The sequence below is a fragment of the Triturus cristatus genome, chromosome 2_1, assembly GCF_964204655.1.
Source record: "Triturus cristatus chromosome 2_1, aTriCri1.1, whole genome shotgun sequence".
Lineage (NCBI taxonomy): Eukaryota > Metazoa > Chordata > Amphibia > Caudata > Salamandridae > Triturus > Triturus cristatus.
This window is the reverse complement of record NC_140581.1, coordinates 32,232,608-32,258,971: the sequence shown is the minus strand read 5'-3', so window position 1 is coordinate 32,258,971 and position 26,364 is coordinate 32,232,608. Positions and strand designations below refer to the sequence as shown.

Here is a 26,364-nt window from a genome sequence, read left to right as displayed (position 1 = left end):
CCCTAAGGGCATTACTCTGGAAGGGTGCCCCCCGACACCCACCCTCTTTCAAGTGCAGGCAGCTGCAGCCTGCACAGAGGAATACAGAGCGGGTTTGAAGTAGGCACTCCGTATCTCACTGAATACGTTGCCCTCAGGGCAGTGCAAGTTCGTGGCTGCCCTGAGGGCAGTGCATTTATGGTAATAGGGCACTTTGTTCATATTTAAAGGTGCGCTGTGGCACAAACAAAGAAAGTGTACCCTATTTGCAATACGGCTCATGGATTGCTGTCTGCAATTGTGTCCTGAATACCACCAATGGCTGATATTGCGACCATATTAATCCGAGGTTTGGAGGAGAGGGAAGCGCCTAGAGGCAGACCAATGATTATTACTGTTGGTTTCTGCTCTACAGGGACCGCTGCTGGGAAGAGGATTCTGGCTTTAGAGTCTCTACAAAAGATTATGGGCCTGATTTACATCTTGGCAGACGGGTTCCTCCTTCACAAAGATAACAGATATCCCGACCACCGGAATATGAATCCGATAGGATATAATGGGCTGTATATTTTGGCGAAGGGATATCCGTCACCGTTGTGATGGCGTAACCCGTCGGCCCTATGTGTTCTCCACCCAGGTAAAAATCAAAGGGCCCGATTCACAGAACTAACTTAAGACAAAATCCTAAACTTACTACCATTTTCGTATTCACAGAAGGCACTTACTCATTTTGGTATTCACAGAAGACACTTACTCACTTCGGTATTCACAGAAGTAAGTAGTCTTAACTTTAGGACTCCTAAATGCCTTCTGTGAATACCGAAAGTCTTAAAATTAGGATTTTTCTCAGTTTAGGAGTCCTAAAGTTAGGACTCCTAACTTTACTACTACTAAACTGAGAAAAATCCTAATTGTAAGGCTTTCGGTATTCACAGAAGGCATTTAGGACTCCTAAAGTTAGGAGTCCTAACTTTACTACTAATAAACTGCGAAAAACCCTAATTTTAAGACTTTCGGTATTCACAGAAGGCATTTAGGAGTCCTAAAGTTAGGACTCCTAACTTCTGTGAATACCGAAATGAGTAAGTGCCTTCTGTGAATACCAAAATGAGTAAGTGCCTTCTGTGAATACCAAAATGGGAGTAAGTTTGGGATTTTGTCTTAAGTTAGTTCTGTGAATCGGGCCCAAAGTGTGAAGATCTATACGCTTCTTTGGTGCATGGATTGATGAATGCTCATGGCTGTTTCCCTTTGGGTTTGCCCGCTAAGGCCTCATTTAGAGCATATTCATAGGGAAACATAATTGATTGTAAAATACATGGAAGCCTGTAATACCCGTATAAAATGTCACCTCTAAATGTGACATGTCTAGTTACCTCTAATAATAAAATGCCATAGTAGCTCAACATTAGACTGCCTGCTGCCACAGCCAGCAGTCAAGGTAAAACTCAGGTCGCACAGCAACATCACAGCTGTAGTTTAATCAATGCAATGAAAACCGTCTTTTCATTCTTAGGATCTGTTTTTTAGAAGCAAACAGTGATGAGCAGAAAGGGGATATTTATGGGGCCATATTTATTTTTTGCATACTAAAGATCGCTACACAAACAATAGACTATTTCTGAATTTATCTATGCACCGGGAAGGCAAATATTTTTATATGCCTTACATCACACTGATTCTCATATATTTTTGCAACACCTTAATAGCTGCTCTTTGATATGTTTATTTTCACACTAGAATCTGATTATATTCCAGGCCACAATTGTAATATTTCAAATGAAGTCGAAGACACCAAGGATTTCAGTGGTTTGAGGGAAGGATGATGATGTGGCCATGTATTATAATGAATAAAATACCCTCTGCCATACATTAAAAGGATATTGCAAGACCTTATCAAGGAAGTCGGCCTTCAGCTTTGTTCCTCAATATGATCACAGAGTCCTCAATTACTTGCAGTAGCTTTTCAATGATTAGAAGGGGGTATTTTATTACAAATATAATAGTTTCCATAGAACATTGATCTAAGCTTTGAGATCTCAACGTTCTGGAGTAATTCGTAAGTGGCTACAATATTATTCACCTTGTGTAGGATATTATGGACAGACTGCTGCTTGGGGTACCTTAGGGGGACGATAAACTACAGATATCCCCACATGGAGGTAGTGGTTTCCAAACTCTATATTTTAGTTCTTGATAATCTGACTTCAGTCATTCGGCCCCTGTATTCAGATCGGACCATGATTTGGGCAGCATTGATGGAGTAACGGAGTGCCTGTCCATGGTATTCCCAAAGGCAGCAGGATGTGAAGAGGGACTGAAAGAGCAGGGATCTTCTCATCTGTATGGAAGAGTAAAGACTAGCTAAATCAGATGGGATGAATTATAGACTGCCGTGTCTCCTCTGACAATGAGCATGTAGTGAGGATGAATGTAGCAATGCTGTGGTTGGGTTGAGCCATTTTTTTCTTGAGAAAGCACAGGACTGGAGCTTGGTCATGCAGGAAGTTCCATATCTCTGTGATGTGTTTGGTGAGCAAACAGGTGTTGAGGAGCATGCATTCTAGTGTGGCATGTTGTTTGGATGGTGTTAGGTCTTTTTTTGAGCGGGTGGCTGGTTTCTGTGATTGTGAGAGAGTGGGGTGCTGGGGGCTGTTGGTGCAGGTGTGGTATGTGTAGGGTGTGGGAGAGTCCATAAGAACCTGCATGAGGTGCATGTGAATTCTCCTTCCATGTTGTGTGGTGTGACAATAGTGAGGTGAACGGCAGCCGGAATGAAGCGCCTGGCCAAGAGTAGCATGGTAGCAGTAGGTAGAAAGAGAACACAGGTTTCTCGTACTGGGCATGGTACAAGCACACATGGGCACAGATGGACTTTCCTGTTGTGCGTCTTTGGTACTCCAGCAGCATACATGCTGTGAAAATCAGCACTGCAGCTGCCATTAACTAGGGAGGAGGGAGAAGCGCAGGGTACCATGGGCTGGGTCCAGTGATATCACTTTGTGTGCAGATGGATGATGGGAAATCCAGTGATGTCACTTCTTGTACAGAGGATGATGGGAAATCAATTGATAACTACAAAAACAACATTTGATGGACAGAAGGAAGAGCAATGTCATACATTCACACCAGTACAGAGATCTGGGCCTAAATCTATCATTTTCTTGCTCACCATGCCATTTCAGTTTGAACCCAGCCATATGCAAACCAGTGTTGACCTTGTGCCCAATGGGAACAGTCCAGCCCAAACTGCCAGGCCAGGTCCTCCCTGGACTGGAAACAAGCATCCTGGAACCGGATTTAACCCTGATCCTTGTGTCTGGGGGTGAATGTTTGCATTGTCCAGCACTCTGTCCATCAATTGTTTCTTTTTGGGAAATCAAGGGATGTCACTTCCTCTGCAGATGGATGATGGGAAATCCAGTAATGTCACTTCCTGTGCAGCTAGACAATGGGAAATGAAATCGTTTTGCTTGAAATATTCTTTTAAAGACGGTTCTGGTGATAGACCAGTGATGTTAATTCCTGTGCAGAAGAATGCTAGGAAATCCAGTGATGTCACTTCTTGTGCAGACGGATGATGGGAAATCCAAGGATGTAATTTCCTGTGCAGATGATCAAAAAAGTGAGTCTTTAACTCTTTCCTAAATTCGACCAGCCTTGGGCGGTCCTGATGGATACAGAGGTGTGGTTCTAGATCCAGGGTGCATAGATGGAAAAGGCCTGTTGCCTTGTGCTTTTTCTTTTGTTACCATCTTAGCCTGCAGTCGGATGGTGTCCTGGCTGCAGGTGTGCTGGGATCCACCAAAGATGGTGAGATTGTCTGCAAGAGAAGCCGGGGTGTACGTTGTGGTGGCTTTGGAAATGATGCAGCTGGGTTTGAAGATGGTGCGGGCCAGCATGGAGTTCCATTAGGATGGAGTGATGTGATCATATTTCTTTAGGCCCTGGGTGAGACATGCTGTAGCATGTAGGATCCCATTAAGAGATGTGAAGTCTCTGAGGCCCTGGAACAGGGCATTACCATCATTAAAATACAAGAGTATGAGGATTTGAACAGAATTTCAGAAGTCACAGTACCATGTAGACTTTGTATTTTTTGGCATCTGTTTCTTGAAGGTGAATCCAAGTGAAAGTTCAGGTTTGAGGCCGTCAAGGTTCATGTCACTGAGCCAGGTTTGCACTGTATCTTGTCTGTTGTTCTTGACAAAAAACACAGGAATTCTGTCTTGGTTCAGCTGAGTTTCAGGTAAATGCTGAAAATCCAGGTCTGGAAGAGTTGTAGGTAGTGTTTGAGGCTCTTAATGTCTGAAGCAGAGGAGACTTTTATGCAGAGTTGTGTATTGTATGCATAGTGGTGAAGTAAAGCTAACTTTGTGAGTGATGAAATGTTTTAGAAAAATATGATTTAGTATTAAAATGTGCAAACTCAGCAAAAGAGGGTGAACATTTGGAAATATAAAGAAATACAATAAACTATAGATATTAAAAATGCAGCTCAGCTACTCTCCATAACAAACTGTAAGGGAAGGCATGGCACTCTATTTACCTTATAAAAATCAAGTACCTCTTCTGACTGCACATGCAAACTATTGGAGGGGGAGGGGTGTCTAGGAGTCAAATGGAGTTTATTCAATAGATTAGCAAAACAGAGAGGCGAGTTGGATTCCAGGGAAATTGCAGCTCAGCTTCAGTGAGTAGACATACCTGGCTATACATGATCCAAATTAAAATTCCAGTTTCACCGGAAATAATTCACTCAGGACAGCAGCATAGCAGATGCCTTTTATGTCCATAGATAATCAAACTGCAGGAAGCACCATGTTTTGCCCTTTAGGAGGGGAGGGGGTAATGTATGGCTCACTAGGCTTGCTTTTATTATCACACACCAGTTTCATGGGACAAGGAATCTTTATAGCGTGACCCACTACTACTTGGCTTCTGTGAGCTAGGAGTCGTACGCGAATCACGTATTTCCAATGAGAACAGCCACACCTGTCCCAAGAAGACCTGCCTGACATAGGACATTACCTGCATTGTTATTGGACAGCGTGGAGGCGCCAAGAGGGTCTGGACCTGGGAAACGGATGGGATCTGGAACCAGCTTCTGATCACTCAAGCCCAGCGGCCCATAGAGGAGGCTGAAGTCCTCCTGCCCAGTCAGCCTGTCCATGCCATCCATTCCTGAAAACGGCCATACTTCTGTGGAAAAGAACAAACCTCACAGTTATCCAAGGAACGCGCAGCACGCAGGCAGACAAGAGGCAGTGATCTAAGCTTCCAAATGGCCGAAGGATTATGGGACCATTAAATATACATTGCATCACAAAGTGATGGCAATAACTACTTGCCTCTGGTTCTCAATGTTGCACCACCTGAGTCACAGGAATAAAGTGAGGCCTTATCTCGAGGGACAAGGAGAGATCTGGCTCAAGAGACCGGGAGAGTCCAATCCACTCTGGTGCAAAGAGACCTGGTGTGGCCTATCTCAACTGAGACCAGATGCAGCCAAATCACTTCAACTCAAGGCACAGTCTTGCTTCACTGAGACCAGTAGACTGAGACTCAAACCATGTATGGCCAAGTCCACTGAGATGAGGTGGAGCTTTGCTCCACTGAGGAGTCTATGTTGGATCTACCTGCACTGACACCAGATGCAGCCTTGCTCCACCGAGACCAGTGCGGCCTACTTACACTGAGACCAGATAAGGCAAACTCCACTGGGACTGAGAAAGGCCTGGTCGTGCTGGCACAAAGAGGACTCTAGCTGCACTGAAACCAAATGCAACATAGCTCCATTGACACCTGATGCTTCCTCATCCCATGTGAACAATCAGCAGCCTAGCTCCACTGAAACCAAGAGTGGCCTAGCTTCACTGAGACCATTTGGGCCAGGTGTGCTGGTACATGAATGTGTGAGTATTCAAGAATGCATGAGGGATGTCAGAACCACCATCACCATTTTCCTGCTTGTATTCTCTGTCTCAATGTTGAACTCCTGACCAGACAGGCTCTCCACAGACTTGTCCCTCTACCGATGATCCTTTTTCCATGTAACCCACAATTTAAATGCAGTTGGACATATTCTTCTCCCTCAGCTTCTCAACCTCGGAGATATTTACACTGCTGAGGTTCACATGCACCCTGTCATACCTTCCTCTCTTAAAGACTGAACTGTTGGATATTTTAATATAATGTAAATTGTCTGTGCATTATTCTTCAGTCACTGTTTAAAATGTATATTTGTTTTGTTATTTAGATTTGTTTTTTAATACTACATATTCAATTTTACCGCTAACAGCAGGGCCACTCTCACACACAGACACACGTTCTTACCTTCGCCTGTAGAGTTCTGAGCACTGATGAGGTCAGACGCCTGTTCACCAGACCTGCAAGACAACATGAGCAGCTTCACTTGGACAATGCATCAAAGATCTGGGGGTCTGGGGTAATGGGGGTGGAGATCTGGGGGTCTGGAGTAATGGGGGTGGAGATCTGGGGGTCTGGGGTAATGGGGTGGAGATCTGGTGGTCAGGGTAATGGGGTGGAGATCTGGTGGCGTGGGATAATGCGATGGAGATCTGGTGGTCTGGGGTAATGGGGTGGAGATCTGTGATGTGGGATAATGGGATGGAGATCTGGTGGTCTGGGGTAATGGGGTGGAGATCTGGTGGTCTGGGATAATGGAGTGGATATATGGTGATTTGGGCTAATGGGGTGGAGATCTGGTGGTGTGGGGTAATTGGGTGGAGATCTGGTGGTGTGGGGTAATGGGGGTTGAGATATGCGGGTAATAGGAGTGGAGAACTGGTTGTGTTGGGAAAGGGGGGTAGATATCTGGTGGTATTGGGTAATGGGGAGGAGATCTGGTGCTGTGGGTGATGGGGGTGGAGATCTGATGGTCTAGGGTAATGGGGGTGGAGATCTGGTGAGTGGCTAGAATAGCACTTGCAGCATTTGTATGCCAAAGTGCTAGTCTAAGATGAAAGACTCCAGCAGCATTGCTGGGTTTGTGATTTTTATGTGAAATATGTAAGCCTCAGGAGTTGCCATAACACTTCATTTGAAGTTCCATTGAGGCTCTGCTATGAATAAATCATCTCTTCAGAGAAATGTTTTGAGCCAGGCAGTGAGGTTTTCCAAAACTCTTTCCATATTGTCCAGTATCCACGGACACATCATTCTCATGCTCAGACCACACTCAGAGCGGACGAAAGACGCTGGTCCTCATGTGTGTCATCTTGACCTGAAAGCCATGAGCCAGAATGCAGACCATGAGTCCCAAGGCCAGGCCTGCAGGTGTAGGAGCAAAAAAGAGACCATTTAGTCTCCCATGTCTAATTTTTCTTTCTAGAATGTTACAGAAACTCTAGATCGGACCACGGAGTTCACAAAAGGCATACCAGAAACATTATAATTATGACTGTGGACAAAGTTTCAGGTCTTCAATCACTGGATGCTTTAAGCTACTACGCAAGCAACAAAGTTGTGGCCAGGCGTGGTCTAGTGAACAGACCAGAAGATTAAAAAACAAATCACATAGCACAAAATGCACTTATCCTCACTGAATGTGGAAATATAGTCTCTGAAAGATCTTATGGAGAAGGATGGAGCTGGCTTACGAATCATCTGTCTGATAAAGTCTGACCACCCTCTTTCCACAGTTAGCAGGTATCCACAGTGCAGTCAAGTATACACAAAACAACCTGTTTAACTTGTATTTAACAGGGCCTGCAGTAATTTATGTATTTTAACAAATGTAGGTATAGTTTTATATTAAATGGTAACTTCTGGTTTGTTTTTATATGTTGTGCACAAAAGACTCTGGCAGCAGAAAATCTTTTAATAACTGTAATTGAGCTTAGACATTTCTTGGCACTGGAGGCAAAATCATAACAGACGCCGTTCTGAATGAGTGCTGCGCTATGAGTTCTTAACCCATGTGCCACACAGGAATCCTTGAGCAAATCCTCTTCTTGCAGGCTTCAGTAAAGCCCCATCTCTGCCTTCAGGTGGGTGGACAGGTCCTGCCATTGGCCATGGGTTACAAGGTGAGGTAGACTGATGGAACTCTTACATTGTTGTGGGGCTCATGTGGTGTTCCTGTAGTGCTAACGGGTGATATTCTCAACCCGGGATGTCAATACTCAACCCAAACTATGCTTAGGTGCTCACTCCCTCAGCCACCCTCAAAGAGGCAGAGAAAAGCATGACTTTTACTCGGAAATTTCTGAAAAGCCATGCAGTCCTCGGGCTGTTCTGAGAAGGCACCCATGTCAGAGTCTGCAAATCAGTGAGCTTCAGACTGGTGACAGACCTGCTCCATGGCTTAGAAGGCTTCTGCCAAGTGATGATAATAAAGGCAGATGTGAAGAGGGAGGCACTGGCTGGCATTTAACCCTTGCAGTGATTCCAGGGGCCTCAGTAGATGGCATCCAGCCCAAGTGAAAGTTTTAAAATATACGTGACAGGCACACCTGCCTATGTGGCTGTCATCCCCGGTGGCTCTTGGCACACCTGCCGATGTGGCTGTCCTCCCCGGTGACTTGCGGCACACCTGCCTATGTGGCTGTCATCGCCATTGGCTCTCGACACACTTGTCTATGTGGCTGTCATCCCCGGTGGCTCTCGACACACCTGCCTATGTGGCTGTCATCCCCGGTGGCTCTTGGCACACCTGCCTATGTGGCTGTCCTCTCCGGTGGCTTGCGGCACACCTGCCTATGTGGCTGTCATACCCGGTGGCTCTCGACACACCTGCCTATGTGGCTGTCATCCCAGTGGCTCTCGGCACACCTGCCTATGTGGCTGTCCTCTCCGGTGGCTTGCAGCACACCTGCCTATGTAGCTGTCATACCCAGTGGCTCTTGACACACCTGCCTATGTGGCTGTTATCCCTGGTGGCTTTCAGCACACCTGCCTATGTGGCTGTCATCCCCGGTGGCTTTCAGCACACCTGCCTATGTTTCTGTCATCCCCAGTGGCTCTTGGCACACCTGCCTATGTGGCTGTTATCCCCGGTGGCTTTCAGCACACCTGCCTATGTGGCTGTCATCCCCGGTGGCTTTCAGCACACCTGCCTATGTTTCTGTCATCCCCAGTGGCTCTTGGCACACCTGCCTTTGTGGCTGTCCGCCCCGGTGGCTCTCGGCACACCTGCCAATGTGGCTGTCATCCCCGGTGGCTTTCAGAACACCTGCCTATGTTTCTGTCATCCCCAGTGGCTCTCGGCACACCTGCCTATATGGCTGTCATCCCGGTGGCTCTTGGCACACCTGCCTATGTGGCTGTCACCCCTGATGGTTCTCGGAAGACCTGCCTATGTGGCTGTCATCCCCAGTGGCTCTCGACACACCTGCCTATGTGGCTGTCATCACCATCTGCTCTCGACACACCTGCCTATGTGGCTGTCATCCCTGGTTGTTCTCTGCACACCTGTTTATGTGGTTGTCATCACCAGTGACTTGTGGCACACCTGCCTGTGGGGCTGTCATCCCCGGTGGCTCTTGGCACACCTACCTATGTGGCTGTCATAGCCGGTGGCTCACGGCACACCTGCCTATGTGACTGTCATCCCTGTTGGCTCTCGGCACACCTGGCTATGTGGCTGTCATCTCGGTGGCTCTCGGCACACCTGGCTATGTTGATGTCATCCCCAATAGCTCTCGGCACACACGCCTATGTGGCTGTCATCCCTGGTGGGTCTCAGCACACCTGCTTATGTGGCTGTCATCGCCATTGGCTCTCGACACACTTGTCTATGTGGCTGTCATCCCCAGTGGCTCTCGGCACACCTGCCTATATGGCTGTCATCCTTAGTGGCTCTTGGCACGCGCCCTCTCCTCCCCCCACCACCAGTCATGATACAATTAGAATAATTGAAGACGTGGAATAAAGAAATACAAGGCAACAGGCCTACTCCATTTATGCAACCAGGACCTGAAACAACATCCCCGTACACACCAGGGATGGCCTGAAAAAAGCTGAAGACGCACTACTTAGAAGAACCTAACATTACCACAAAGTGAGAGCCCACTTCCACTCCCAGAACCCAGGTACCTCTCACTCCTTGACTTTAGCTTTGATTTTGACCCTGACCTCCCTCAGCTGCTTTAAGCTGGATTCACTCTACAAATAATACATGCGCATCTGTGGTAGAGAGAGTTCATGATGAGTAACTCAGCTAAAATGGCTCTTCTCTGGATAGCTTAACCCTGGGCAGCAGCTGTAAGAAGGCCTGGACCAGCGCAACGGGTGGGCAAGTAAGTGAAGGGTGGATCATTAGAGGGAGGTGGCGTTTGAAGAGAGAGAGACAAAGAGTGGCAGTCTCACAGATTCACAGACCTGACAGTCTAAAAGCAGGGGAAGAGGAAGTTAGAGGTAGAGCTGTCTAGTACTGTTTCTGCGCATGCGTGGAACGGGAGGCGTGAAGGAGGGATACATACATGAGAGCGAAGAAGGAAGGAAGGCTGGATTAGGGGAAGATGAGTCTGTTACCTGCAAACGGCTGTGAGTTTCTTGTTCCTTTTTGAAACCAGGTACTTCTCTTGGCAGCTGGTGCACAGCAGGTAGAGCGGCCCTCCCGCTCCACAGCGCCCTCTGCCCCAGGACGTTAAGTGGCTGCCATTCGCGCGATATACTCGCCCGTGACCGATCTCCGCTCCACAGCCGGGATGATGTGTCCCCATGTGGGAGAGGAAGCGTGGCGTGTGAAAGTCACAAAGCTCACAAGCCACTGTCCCCTCCGTTTCGAATTCACTTCCGGTACCGTGGGTCTTGGAAGTTTGAAAGAAAGACAAAGTGTTAGACAATAGGATACACTGCACTCATGCGTATGCAGACTGGGTACAACACGATGCAAGAATTAGGGCTGGACCTAGAGCTGGGCATTTGCTACGTAAGCGGAAGAAGTCACATCTGTCTTATTTAAAGTGCACAGAAATGCATACACTTTAAATAGGGGGCACAGGACATCCAGGACATTTTGGCGGGTGTCCCACATATGCCAAACGCTAGATCGGACCACAGTCAAACACCTGACTAACGTCACTAGGTGACTCTATGGCATTAGGTTCCCCAGGTGCCAGTCCTGGAAAATCATTTTCAAAGTAATTGTTCTCAGGTATCTTAATGAAACTGTTTTAGTTGATATTAGCAAGGAAATAATTTCAGAAAGCATAACATTACTAAAGGAAAGTCTGGGATATTGTATCTAAGATGCCACAGAGATACCTGGAAACCTTACACTTAAAAAGACTAAACCGAATCCTGGGGTTTATTTACCATGAATGAGGCGGGGTAGGCACCATGTTGAAGAATCCATTCTCGCTGGCGCTTCTTTTTGACAAAGAAGCACCCACCATACTTAGATGTAAAAATAATTAATGTCCTCCTACCATGCATGGTGGATTCTATAGAAATCTAGAAACGTATTCATTTGACAAAGATAGACCCCCAAAGTGGGGGCATGACTTTGGAAGCATCGCCAGATCCGCTGGAGGCTCCCCCAAACATGAGAAAATAACCACCCCACAACCTCAAAAAATGCAGACATCCACCGGTGGATTGTCTATTGTGAACAGCAATTTTGGCTTTTCTCAAAGATGGCTGGCAACAGGCTTTGGTTTCAGCCACAACCGACACTGACTCATGCCTCTGTAACCCACACCAGTGCTAATACTGCATTTTAAAATTACCATTCAAATTAGCTAGAATATTAAGAAGGAAAACTAAGTGTAAAAACATCGAAAATATATTAAAAAAAATATTCAGGGGCTTATTACGTTGTCGGTCGGAGTTGCCTCCAACTCACACCATCTCAGACTCGGTAGCGAACGATCTGAGGTCAGCGGTTCCGACCACCTGAATACGATGCGACTGAACACTGCTCTGTCAGAGTCCCACTGTTCTCTTTGGGAGATTGTGTTACAGCCGTAAACTGGCTGTAATACAGGCTCCTATAGAGAAATGGGTGTGTGTATAAAACCCTGCACCTTGTGGCAGGCAGCCTATGGTGCCTGCCACACAGTGCAGGGTTTCTACCCCCTCGACCACCGACTGTAGACCATAGAGGCAAGAGAGCCTTGTTAAGGGCCCCTAAATTGGCTTTACGACAGCCTTTCCATGTCAGAAAGGCTGGCACGGAAAGGCTGTGAGAAACCGTCATCATAATTCCGATGCGGGATACGTCATCCATAAAGGATTACGATGCGGTTCTGACTGACTCCGAGAGCCGGTCGGAACCGAGTAAGAATTACCGTCCGGTTTACGTTCCGATCGCTGACATCATAATTGGTTGGTCAGACCGCAAACCGACCGAGTCAGTCGGAAAGCCTCCGACCGCAGTCGGAAAGCTTCTGACTAGCAGTGGTAGGCTTTCCGACCGACATCGTAATCGGCCCCAAAATGTTGTTTTCCTTCATAATAATGTTAGAATGCCAAATTAAACGCTTTCGATATGATTGCTGGTGGGCGAGAGTGTGCCTCATTTAGATGTCTGGTCGGAGGCTTTCTGAGCGACATCCATGGTTTAAACTCTGACCACCTTATTACAAAGAAGGTGGTCGGAGTTTAAACTGGCTGGTCAATCCGACTGGCTTCCAACAGGCTCAAGAGCCTGTCGGCCAGTCAGAAACCGATCATAATCCCTAATGGATGACATTTCCGCTGTCGGGATTATGATGTTGGTTTCCGACAGGCTTTCCATGTCGGGCTTTCTGACATGGAAAGCCTGTCGGAAAGCAACTTTTAAGACCCCTAGCAGAGCCCCCTTCCCTCTTGGCCATCCGCATCTGGGCCTAGGTACCTCCCTGTAAATCCCCTGTAAATCCTTGTACTGTGCGGCAGGCACCGTGCAGGGATATACACAAACTCCCATTTCCCTATGGGAGCTTGTGGTGTGGGAGAGAAATGGAAGTTTGCAACCACACCATGTGCAGTGGCATCATAATGCGTTGTGCGGAATCGCCGACCTATAGTCGGTCGGTTCCCACACCGAAACGGTGTCGGGCAGACGCAAGTCCGCCGGACATCGTAATTGGCCCCAGTGTTTGTGTGGAGAGGGGTAGTTTTTTTTTTTCTTTTCTGGTAATCCTTTTTAATTTCGACTCCACTGACAAATTACAAATGTCATCTACTTTATTATCTGTTGTGTAAAATGTTGGCATCGTATTTGATATTGAAAAATCAATTACAATTGTTCGATGTAAATAAATATATTTGATATAATTAAAATGAATAATTTGTAATTATTATTTAAAAAATAGTTATATTAAATTATAATTAAACAGAAAATAGAATTTTTCTACATTCAAAATATTTAATTTACAAAACATAGATCAATTGATAAATGAAAATAATTTCTGTAAGCATCAATTTAACTGAAAATAAAATTAAAATTGAATATCATCACAAATAAATGTATTTTTATTTGGGAATGACTACTCCCACTCCGAATTAGGCAGCACTGGGTAAAGTTTTGAAATGGAGGAAGGTGGGGTGTGAGAGGGTGCAAATTGACTATTTCCACTCCAAATGAAACAAAATTGGGGAAAGTATAGGACTCTTGGTGGGAGGGTTTGAATTACGATTCCAACTCCAAACTAATCAATATTAAAAGGAAAAAATGTGAAAAAGTATGTATAAAAATATTAACTAAACAAAAGAAAAAGATGTTTTACCTTTTAAAAGAAAAAACACTACCAAATTAAAACACCCTATAGAACCCAACCTAAAACATAAACCAAACAAAAATATATTTAAAAATTAAATAAAAAAACATTGAATAATATTAAAAATGCAATCAACTTCATAAATAGTTGAAAATAAAACCCCAAATCCTTCCAAAACCTAACATCATAAAAAATAAATAACAATAAACTTACAAAAATAAATATTTTTTAAATGCAATCAAAAATATAAAAACCCCAATATTTAAATAAATAAATAAATAAATATGTTTAAACCTTATTGTAAAACACTACACACACTAAACCACGATAAAACCCAACAACCCAAAAACCATTACCATTCCAAGCTTAGGGCCTGACTTATATCTCGGCGGATGGGTTAACCCATCACAACGGTGACGGATATCCCGACTGCTAAAAGGATGCAATGAGATTTATATTTTGGTGGATGGGATTTCTGTCACCGTTGCGACACAGTAAACCGTCCGTCAAGATCGAAACCAGGCCATTAGTTAAATAAACAGCAATTACAAATATTAAATAAAAAATTAAAAACCACCCTCAAAAACACAAAATTCTGCAAATTGAAGAATATTTTGAAAAAGCAAAATAAAAATAAATATTATTAACAAAAATAAACACATAAAATAGATATTATTACAACATTGAAATCCTGGATATTGAAAAAGTTGATATTGTGGTACCCACAATGTTATGACACAATATTATGTACCATTAATATGCTACCATTGATGGCAAGGATCCTCACCTAGGCTCCCTAACCAAAGGTGGTGTTCGTGAACTTTTTCAGGAGAGATGCTCGCCAATAGATGACTGACCAATAGTAGTGGGGCTTCCTGGGCAGCCTAGTCCTCTAATTTGGCTTGTGATACCTTCTTCCTGCTGAGCGTGGCTGGCACGTCTCCCCTAAGACACATAATTGTGGCAATTTATAGGGTAAGTCTTGTGCTGAGAGCTGCCTGACACACAGAGAGACCAGGCTAAGGGTGTCTTTGCCGTGCCTCTACAAAACACACTGTTCAGACATGTGGCGTTTTTCTCATCTATACGGTGATTAAGCCCAGAAATATTAGCCATGCCCGAGCTGGTTGAAAATATGACAATTAAAGGTTCAAATATTCATAGTGGCCTTGGTCCAGCACCTCTGCCCCTAGTCTACTATTTAGGTGGCTTCACCAATATTAAGAAATGTCTGAGTGTGAGCTAGAGATTGTGATGCTGTTTCCCTCAAGTCTAGGACCAAACCTAGCACCACTTGGTTTTCTAATTAGAGTGCAATAGTTGTCTGGGACACAGGTGATAAACAACATTATTCACAATGGATGCACCTCAGCAAGCACTGTCTGCCACAGGAACAGGAAGAAAGCAGCACATTTGTCTGTAAGTAAAACTGAATTCAGTTCCATACGTTATACGTTCAATAGATTTACAGTAGAAGCCAGGTTATGCCATGACTGACAATAACCCTGTGGAGGTCCGTGCAAGAACAAGAGTTCAAGACAATTTACAAAGCCATGAAGATTGCATGTGTAGTCTTCTCCAAGGATGTGCACATCGGTAAGGAGATGGTTTGGCAACCAGACTCAGGACCCAGTGAGATTCAGGGTATCCACAAAAGCACCAGTGTGGCAAAACCTTCCACAGACCCTGTTCGGAGTTCCCCTAAACTCTCTATCATGGAGCGAAAGAGACAAGGTGTCTCAATGCAGAGATGCTGGGGAGTTCGATCAGGGAAAGCTGGGAGTGTAGGATGACACAATAAACAGGAAGAGACTAAGGGCCTGATGTAGAGTTCGGCGGAATAAATACTCCGTCAAATACGTGACAGATATCCCGTCCAACGTGTTGCATGTGCCATTGGATATAATTCACTTGTAATATGGTGGATGGGATATCACATGTGTGATGGATTATCCTGCCCGCCAAACTCTAAGGGCCCGATTCACAGAACTAACTTAAGACAAAATCCTAAACTTACTACCATTTTCGTATTCACAGAAGGCACTTACTCACTTCGGTATTCACAGAAGTTAGGAGTCCTAACTTTACTACTACTAAATTGAGAAAAATCCTAATTTTAAGGCTTTCGGTATTCACAGAAGGCATTTAGGAGTCCTAAAGTTAGGAGTCCTAACTATACTACTACTAAACTGCGAAAAACTCCTAATTTTAAGACTTTCGGTATTCACAGAAGGCATTTAGGAGTCCTAAACTTAGGACTCCTAACTTCTGTGAATACCAAAATGAGTAAGTGCCTTCTGTGAATACCAAAATGAGTAAGTGCCTTCTGTGAATACCAAAATGGTAGTAAGTTTAGGATTTTGTCTTAAGTTAGTTCTGTGAATCGGGCCCTGAATCTGGCCCTGAGTGGGAATCGGCACAGAGGGAGCAGCTGGGGGTCTGAAAACAGGCATTTGCCAAAATCCTCAAGTTGAAAGATCTGAAGATTTTGAAGGAAACACTTGCAGCCATTGCAGTTCCAGCTTCCCTCTCATTACATTGTCCCAAGAGCCTTGGAGACCATACTGATGTGCTGACTAGGATGAGTGTGTTTGAGTTTGCATGTAACATACAGAGCTGGACGGAAGAAGAGGAAGCAACAGCTTGACACATTCCACAAACCATCTGCAACATTCCGCACAAATCCTGCCCGCACTCCAAAGACACCTGGGCACATTCCATCATTGCCTCATTCATATCCACACACTTCCCATTCCACATACACCACAAGCAGCAGAAGTGTCACATGCAATCACATCTGCCTCCTTTCCCAACACAAGATAAAATACACCTCATTTGATACCATGTCTGCATCAATGTCTACCTTCCTGTCACTCAAAGGCTGTATTTGTAAACAGCAGAAGGAACAGTTTGTCACTGAGTGAAAGGGGCACATGTATCATGTGGTGAGTTTCTATTACAGTGCAAAGAGAAAATTGAAGTTCTATAAATGTCAACACTTCTGAGTTGAGGAAGTCTCAAAAATAAGGATAAGGTCGGCCATGGTTTGTGCCACACAACAACTGTGCAGTAGAGAAATCACTGTGATTTCTTTGTGATGTATTTGATCTTAGCAGAGAACTACAAATCATTTATCTATGCACCCCTCTGAGAACCCTCGTACCAGGTCACTCCAGTTGATCTCTATTGGCAGCCACATCTGCACTTCAGCTCTCGATGGGGTTCTCTGTGGCAGGGGTATGGCTTCATTCGGCTTCGATGAAGGTTGGCCTGTCTCACTCTCAGTTCCCGGGCGGTGGCTGGACGTGCTTCTGAACCATCCCATGCTATGCGGATCCGGGCCAAACACAATGTGTGAAGGAAAATGGTCTACACAGGAGACAAAAAGGCAAGCATCTTACCAACTAAACATCTCTTTATTTGCTTGAAGATGTGCTAAACACAGCAAGCTGTTCATTCAAGGCCTCCTAACCTCATGAGCTCTACGCTCACGATTCCACAAAAAATTACAAAAGTGAAAAATGCAATAGTATATATAAATATTGTATATAAGCTAAAGTTCTACTGACTATGAAATGCACAACAGAGTCAAGGTACAATACAACAGCAACAATACTGGAGGTAAATAGGCTTATGCTTTGACAAGAAAAGAGTGGACTCAAGCTATGTAACTTGTTTTTGTTTATAGAAAAACCATGTTGAACGGAGGAATCAATGGTACCATTGAATGAAGGCTTCTACAGAGATGCAATTGCATGGTAGTATCATCCCAGTTAGCCAGGGTCACCACTGCTATACGGTAACACATCCTTAACTTGTGTAACAGCGTTCACCAATGTCGTGCGTAGTCATCAAGTCATTTAAGAAAACTCCATATATAAGAAAAGGGAACTAAGCTACATCTGCGAGACTAAGTGATGGCTATGTGGCATTAGGACATACTCTACCAAAAGACTAGTTGCCTTTCATAACACTCTTTCTGGTGGACACTCCTTCGTCCTACAAATTCCTCATCTTTCAAACCCTCCAGATGCCACATTGGATCAGAAAACCGTTCTCTTGAAGTAACAGCATCGGAGCAGAGCTAGGTGGCACTGACACAGATCCAGACATGGAGATGAGGCAGGAGATAGAGTATCCACCACAAACAGAGTTACTGAACTTGAGTAACATATCCTTCTTAGGCATACTTCTCACAGATTAATCATCTGCATCTTCTTCTTCTGGGGCTTATTTCTCACAGATTCATCATCTGAATCTTCTTCTTCTGAGGCATACTTCTCACAGATTCATCATCTGAATCTTCTTGTGAGGCATACTTCTCACAGATTCATCATCTGCATCTTCTTCTTCTGGGGCATACTTCTCACATATTCATCATCTGAATCTTCTTCTTCTGAGGCATACTTCTCACATATTCATCATCTGAATCTTCATCTTCTGAGGCATATTTCTCACAGATTCATCATCTTCTTCTTCTTCTGAGGCATACTTCTCACAGATTCATCATCTGAATCTTCTTGTGAGGCATACTTCTCACAGATTCATCATCTGAATCTTCTTCTTCTGAGGCATACTTCAAACAGATTCATCATCTGAATCTTCTTCCGGGGCATACTTCTCAAAGATTCATCATCTGAATCTTCCTCCAAGGCATCCTTCTCACAGACTCATCATCTGAATCTTCTTCCAAGGCATACTTCTCACAGATTCATCATCTGAATCTTCTTCCAAGGCATCCTTCTCACAGATTCATTATCTTCTTCTTCTTCTGAGGTATACTTCTCATAGATTCATCATCTGAATCTTCTTCTGAGGCATACTTCTCACAGATTCATCATCTGAATCTTCTTCTGAGGCATACTTCTCACATATTCATCATCTGAATCTTCTTCCGGGGCATACTTCTCAAAGATTCATCATCTGAATCTTCCTCCAAGGCATCCTTCTCACAGACTCATCATCTGAATCTTCTTCCAAGGCATACTTCTCACAGATTCATCATCTGAATCTTCTTCCAAGGCATCCTTCTCACAGATTCATTATCTTCTTCTTCTTCTGAGCTATACTTCTCATAGATTCATCATCTGAATCTTCTTCTGAGGCATACTTCTCACAGATTCATCATCTGAATCTTCTTCTGAGGCATACTTCTCACATATTCATCATCTGAATCTTCTTCCAAGGCATACTTCTCACATATTCATCATCTGAATCTTCTTCCAAGGCATCCTTCTCACAGACTCATCATCTGAATCTTCTTCCAAGGCATACTTCTCACAGATTCATCATCTGAATCTTCTTCCAAGGCATCCTTCTCACAGATTCATTATCTTCTTCTTCTTCTTCTTCTGAGGTATACTTCTCATAGATTCATCATCTGAATCTTCTTCTGAGGCATACTTCTCACAGATTCATCATCTGAATCTTCTTCTGAGGCATACTTCTCACATATTCATCATCTGAATCTTCTTCCAAGGCATACTTCTCACATATTCATCATCTGAATCTTCTTCTGAGGCATACTTCTCACAGATTCATCATCTGAATCTTCTTCTGAGGCATACTTCTCCCAGATTCATCACCTAAATCTTCTTCTGAGGCATATTTCTCACATATTCATCATCTAAATCTTCTTCCAAGACATACTTCTCACAGAATCATCATCTGAATCTTCTTCCAAGGCATACTTCTCACAGATTCATCATCTGAATCTTCTTCTGAGGCATACTTCTCACAGATTCATCATCTGAATCTTCTTCTTTTGAGGCATACTTCTCACAGACTCATCATCTGAATCTTCTTCAAAGGCATATATCTCACATATTCATCATCTGAATCTTCTTCTTCTGAGGCATACTTCTCACATATTCATCATCTGAATCTTCTTCTTCTGAGACATACTTCTCACAGATGCATCATCTGAATCTTCTTCCACGGCATACTTCTCACAGATTCATCATCTGAATCTTCTTCCAAGGCATTATTCTCACAGATTCATCATCTGAATCTTCTTCTTCTGAGTCATACTGCTCACAGATTCATCATCTGAATCTTCTTCTTCTGAGGCATACTTCTCACAGATTCATCATCTGAATCTTCTTCCAAGGCATACTTCTCACAGAATCATCATCTGAATCTTCTTCTTCTGAGGCATAAATCTCACAGACTCATCATCTGAATCTTCTTCAAAGGCATACTTCTCACATATTCATCATCTGAATCTTCTTCCAAGGCATTCTTCTCACAGATTCATCATCTGAATCTTCTTCTTCTGAGGCATACTTCTCACAGATTCATCATCTGAATCTTCTTCTTCTGAGGCATACTTCTCACATATTCATCATCTGCATCTTCTTCTTCTGAGGCATACTTCTCACAGATTCATCATCTGCATCTTCTTCTGAGGTATACTTCTCACAGATTGATCATCTGAATTTTCTTCTTCTGAGACATACTTCTCACAGATTCATCACCTGAATCTTCTTCTGAGGCATACTTCTCACATATTTATCATCTGAATCCTCTTCTTCCTAGGCATGATTCTCACATATTCATCATCTGAATCTTCTTCTTCCGAGGCATAATTCTCACATAATCATCATCTTCTTCTGCTGAGGCATACTTCTCACATATTCCGAGGCATACTTCTCACATATTCATCATCTTCTTCTTCTTCTTCTGAGGCATAATTCTCACATATTCATCATCTGAATCTTCATCTTCTGAGGCATACTTCTCACATATTCATCATCTGAATCTTTTTCTTCTGAGGCATTCTTCTCACATATTCATCATCTGAATCTTCTTCTTCTGAGGCATACTTCTCACAGTTTCATCATCTTCTTCTACTGAGGCATACTTCTGACATATTCATCGTCTGAATCTTCTTCTTCTGAGGCACACTACTCACAGATTCATCATAAGAATCTTCTTCTGAGGCATACTTCTAACAGATTCATCATCTTTAATTAATCTCCTGTTAATGTCTTGACCAGGAATTGGGACTGAGGACAGAAGCAGATTAATCCAGAAAATATTGGAGAACTAATTTAGCAAAATAATAGATAGTGATAGATTTGTAAATTCAAATGATAATGTTTAGTGACCACTACTCAATAGATATTGAGAACAGAGGCTGTGTTACAGAAATCTAAAGAAGCAATTTTTTCTTGACAGAGTGACCTCTAGTGCCCTCAGGTGCATCTATCTTTTCCATAACATACCACGCCTTGACACACGGAATAATCTAATAAAAATGTTGCATACTTTAATGTCAGACTATCTGAGAGCCTGCCATAAAGTGGGTCCACATTCTCTGAATAACACCAGGCAACAAAACACACCCTGTGACCTGCCTACATAGACTTATCAGAAGGTTGTTGTTCTGCCAGAAAGATATCCTTCACATCTGAGGATAGATCAAAATAATGTAAGACCCCAAATCATTGTCCAGGCATGCTTACTGAAGGTTGAAATATTTCTCTGTTGGACACAGGACATTCAGCACAAGAGAATAATGAAATTGGAGGGCAAACACTGAGTACCAACAGCTCTGCTAGCCGTCTTTGCTCAATCTAGTGAAATGAGGATGTGTGAGGATGGTCCTACTGTGAAAAAATTGTCATACCTACCTTGCTGGAGGTTTACATTCATTGTACGCCATCCGTAACTTGCTCAGATCACTCACACCGAGCGATCCTCCCAAGTGGGAATCTGCTGGCCAAATGCAGTTCAGCAGTGTCTAACGCCAAGGCCTGGGAGTCTTCCACCTACCGTACTTGGTCAGATAGTGTATGGTGGTAGGATTGTCTTAAGTACTTGAACTGCTATTTGCTTTGCTGTCTCTCCTCAAAAAGGCTGGGGATCAAGATCAGGTTCGCTCCATTCTTAGAACGGTAAGGGCATCTTACTGTCTTCTACTGAGAGTGCATTACCTGCAGATGGCCATGTTTTGTGCTGTCTGATTGTACCCTCTTTTCACCTTAGAAACCTGGGTCCACCCTTCGAAATTCTGGGTCAGTTCTGTGTGAATTCAGGATGCTTGTGTGTCGACTGTCCTCTTGTTGTCTTGGAAATATCATCCAATAGCTGAGGGAATTTCATCCCAAAATACTGGGTCTAGGAGCACTCTAGGCGAAAGTAACCATACTGGATATGCCGGGAATGCCCTAGGTGGTGAAGCCGGTGGGTCACTGTTAAATGGTCAGATAATGTACGAGAAAGGTGCATTACCTCTAATGCCCCTGTGCTGACATCTTTAGAAGTAAGCCAAATATCCAGCTTTAACAGCATGTGTCCCTGAGTAATATGTGCCTTGTCAAATGTCAGGGTTTCTTTGTCTCCAGATCTCAGTCCTTCTTTCATTATATTGTTGTGAGCAGGATCCGAGTAGACATGTCCTCTAGCTAGGGTGTGCGCCTATCTGGTTGTGGGTCTATAGTTGTGTTAAATTTCCCCAGTGTTGTTAGCTTGAACTTGTCCCCAAATTATGTTAAAGAATTCTGGGTTATCTGCGGTGGGGCAGTATATGTTAACAAGGGTCAAAGGCTGTGATGAGTGTGATCTATTTTGAATTTTGTGTCTAAGCCCATAGCCTCATCTCCGAACACTCATTTCTAGTTAGTATTATGCCTTGGTGTGACTAAAATATTTCTCACAGGAACAAGAATAGGGAGATTCTTGTGGCTTGTGTCAAGGGCTAATTAGAGAACTGGCTGAACTGGAGAGAACTGAGATGGACTATGATAAGAGAGAGAGCTGGGATGTCATGCTCTCTCACCGCCTTAGCACAGGTTTTCCCAAGCACCATCCTAGTGAATCACAAGGATTAAATTGTAGTGTTTCACGAACACAGCCCCTCAACCAATTTCAAGAGTTACACTAACTCCGAATTCAGTCACCCCCCGACCCCCCTTGACTGGGCAAGTTTAGTAGAGATCCTAGTTCATCAGTTGGTCCTTCAGAAAGATAAAGCTGAGAAAAGAAGGGCAGAGACTTTCATAGAGAGATGAGGAGGCTGGCCTACAAGTAACAAAAGGAGACAAAAGGGAGAGGTAGGAGGAATGGGCCCAGGAAAAGAGGGTGAAGGATAGGGAAAGACTTGAGGAAAGACAGGGAAGGTAAAAGAATGAAAAGAGAGAATTGTAGAGAGCCTTAGAAAAGCATAAGCTCATATTTGCAGCATAACAAGTTAATTCTGGAAAAGACAATCCCTCATCCAAATCTGAGAAACTTCCTGCCAAAGTTCAAAGAGAACTTGTGCATATCTATAAGGCAAGTTCAGATATTTTGGAATGGTTTCTGGCTTTTTAAATCACTAATAAAGTTCAGTGGTTGGATGAAGTCTACATAGCAGGTGCTCTTATGTGTCATAAGGGCAATGCCAGTGCCTGATAACATGATGTATGAGTGACTGAAAGAAGCTCTGACCAGAGTGGGTTGAAGCTATGAGAGTACATTCAAAGACTTTGTGAGAACAAGAGAGTGGATGGCAACTTGTTTGAGGTTCAGATTCATGAGGTGTCACTTGATTATAATGAGTGGTTGTGAGGGACAGAAACACAGGTCTTCCATGCCATTAACCAGTTGATGTTGACCGAGTGACCTGAGAATGATTCAGAGACACTTGCATTGTTATCCAACATGTGGCTAGCTAAGAGGGTAAGGACAGGGCTCGCACATCATGGTTCTAAGCCAATGAGGGTTACAAACTCCCAGCAGAGTGGTTCCAAACTCAAAGAGAAGTGCCAGAACACTTTCTAAGCATCCAGGGTTGGACAAAGACAGAAAGGGAACTGCATTCCTAGTCAGTAGAACAAAGAGAAAGTTGGGAAAGAGCCTTCCCACATACCCAAAGTGATGAGTAGCTATTAGGGCCCTTCACTTGGGAGATTACAAGAAAGATTTGTTTCTTAAGGATCTTGTGCCAGCTATTCCTTGGATAGATAGCTTGGTATCTATAGGAGAGGAGACCCGGGAGGGCCCTGAGAAGTTCACACTGGTAGCAATGGACATCTGGGAGAAAGAGCCACAAACTCTCAAGCACGTTCACTATGGGCCCGATTCACAGAACTAACTTAAGACAAAATCCTAAACTTACTACCATTTTGGTATTCACAGAAGGCACTTACTCATTTTGGTATTCACAGAAGTTAGGAGTCCTAACTTTAGGACTCCTAAATGCCTTCTGTGAATACCGAAAGTCTTAAAGTTAGGATTTTTCTCAGTTTAGGAGTCCTAAAGTTAGGAGTCCTAACTTCTTTGAATACCGAAATGAGTAAGTGCCTTCTGTGAATACCAAAATAAGTAAGTGCCTTCTGTGAATACCAAAATGGTAGTAAGTTTAGGATTTTGTCTAAAGTTAGTTCTGTGAATCGGGCCCTATATCACTAAGGGATTTGCACTGGAGGCTGGTATCAACTGAAGGAGAGTTCCTGTCCGAGGCACACACAGTGGCACTTACATAACTATGGTTTAGAGGAAGCATATCAAACCAAGAAGATTAAATCTGGTATCAACTGCAGAAGCCTAGGGGCCTGTGAGACAACAACATGCAATACGTGTTTGTCAGAGCTGAGGCAGAGGCCAATGCCAAGAAAGCCATGATCAATGTTTGGCTTCGAGAGAAAAAGGGTGCTGGGGTGTCTGTGGGCGGTAATCTCATTGATCTCGTGTTCGTACCAGGGTCGGAAACCTACATGATTTGGAAGTCAGCTGTGTTTCCCAGAGCACAGGCTACACATCAGTATCAGAAAGGGACTGTGATCAGGTCAGAATTGCATGGACCAGAGAAGGATAGTGAGCAGATCAAGGCAGACTCTGAGACAGCAGAAGGAGAGGACAATGAGATACCATGGGTGAACCAACAACATGCTGGAGTATGTGCCACTACCAAAGCTGCAGGATTTGTTGGCTGCATGAAGAGCAACCCGGAAGGAGTTGCCCCAGGCACAAGTGGAGTGCCCTCCACTTGTGTAACTGTGGAAGAAAGCTCATGTACAGCTCAGCAAGGGAGCGGTTAGGAAACATTATGTTGGATGGAAGGACAAACTGCTCTATAGCAAGCAATCCTGATTCAGGAACTGCAAGAGGCTAGTGGTCTTTCTAGAAGATGGCAATTTACTACTGGTGCTGATCCATTAGGTTTCATTAGCAGGGTTTCAATGACAAATGGTTATAAAAAAAAATAAGGACAGGTTGGACCCTTTGTTTTACCATCAAAGTATGTGCTTGAATAGAGTGCAGTTCTGTAGGACTGTAACACTTGCAAGTTGAATGGTAAGATGTCCTTTATCAAAGTTCTCTAAGGGGATGCTCTTTCACCCTACATACTATTATCAGTACCTCCCTCACTCAAGGTGTCTCCCCAAAAGCTCAAGCCCGATCCCGATCCATTATTCATCTACCGTTCATCAACAAATTCAGTGAAAAAAGCAGTCTATGTTTAACTCCAAGATCACATTTATGCTATCTCCTGCATGACTAACATCTGGCTGCAGAGCAGACTGCAGCAGTGATACTGCTACCGTACACATCACAGGCGGTGCCCTCTTGACCACAGATGAAGATGATGCCTGCATCCTGATACTACCGGACCTCTCCGCTACCTTCAGCACAGTCAAGCATCCGACCCTGATACGCACTCAGGAGTCTCAAATGCAATTCACCAGCAACGTTCTTCACGGGCTCTTCTCTCACCCTTCCAACTGACGCCAGTTTTTTCACATCAGCAAGTCTAGGTCCCAAGAGATTCCAATCACCTGCTGAGTCCCCCAGGGTCCCAGCAGTCCTCTGCGATGTTCGACCTCTACATGCGGCTCTACTCAGGGGTAAAGCATCAAGATTCACAGATATGCTGACGATGCACAGCTCTACTTGAAAGTCTCCCCTGCTTCTGACATCCAATGCATCCAGCACGGCCTACACATCAATCAGACCTGAATGAGCAGCGCTATCTGAAACTTACCGCAAATAAGACAACTCATGTTATTTGCCAAGATCAACAAACAAGAATTAGTACAAAGCTGTTTCAATGAAATGAGCGTAGGCAGCTTCGAACCCCATCTTCTACTAAATGCAAAGTCACTTTAATTCCCTGGGCACCAACCTCACCCTCAAGGAAGACATCGCCAAGATGCCCTGGCACCAGCTCTCTACTCCTAACAAAGGGAAAACACTTCATCCAGAAACCGACATCAGAAATACTGTTATAGCCCTCACACTCAGGCATCTGGAAGGTGGGAATACCCTGCTCCATGGCCTCTAAGATTCCACAATGGCACCCCTAAGAGCATGCTACATGCTGCAGAATGTCTCAGTCAGGACATCCCAACCTGGTGGAAGTCGATTGCTGACCCACACCATCTTCAAATCCAGCTACATCATTAACAAAGCCATCACGACTAGCACTCCTGCTTATCTTGTGTACAAGGTGTTCTGCTTGGGTTTTCGGATCAGATAGAACCCGCTCATCAGAGCCTCACTAACCCGGCCAGAACGTTACCCCCTCCCTAGAACCTATTTACAATCCTACAACCACATATATCTATCACCTAAGGACAGGGGATTCCTAATATGCATACCAAGATCTCATAAGTGGCGGCCTCGCGGTCCCATACGAACCCAGACCTCTCTGCCCATACAACAGTATCACAAGTGGCGGCCTCGCGGTCCCATACGAACCCAGACCTCTCTGCCCATACGACAGTATCAC

At 44.1% G+C, this 26,364-nt stretch overlaps 1 protein-coding gene across 7 annotated transcripts in view; it reads right to left on the bottom strand.

Moving 5' to 3' along the window:
• The window catches only part of LOC146863653 (putative E3 ubiquitin-protein ligase HERC1), a 1,482,062-nt gene that overhangs the window by 495,964 nt on the left and 959,734 nt on the right, over nucleotides 1-26,364 (bottom strand). For all 7 annotated transcript variants that reach the window (XM_085627737.1, XM_085627739.1, XM_085627735.1 and 4 more), the window contains 4 exons: nucleotides 16,813-17,018; nucleotides 10,477-10,754; nucleotides 6,316-6,368; nucleotides 5,011-5,181 (listed from right to left, as the gene is read on the bottom strand). In XM_085627737.1, the coding sequence (XP_085483863.1) occupies nucleotides 5,011-5,181; nucleotides 6,316-6,368; nucleotides 10,477-10,754; nucleotides 16,813-17,018 (708 nt within the window). The remainder of the gene's footprint in view (nucleotides 1-5,010; nucleotides 5,182-6,315; nucleotides 6,369-10,476; nucleotides 10,755-16,812; nucleotides 17,019-26,364) is intronic.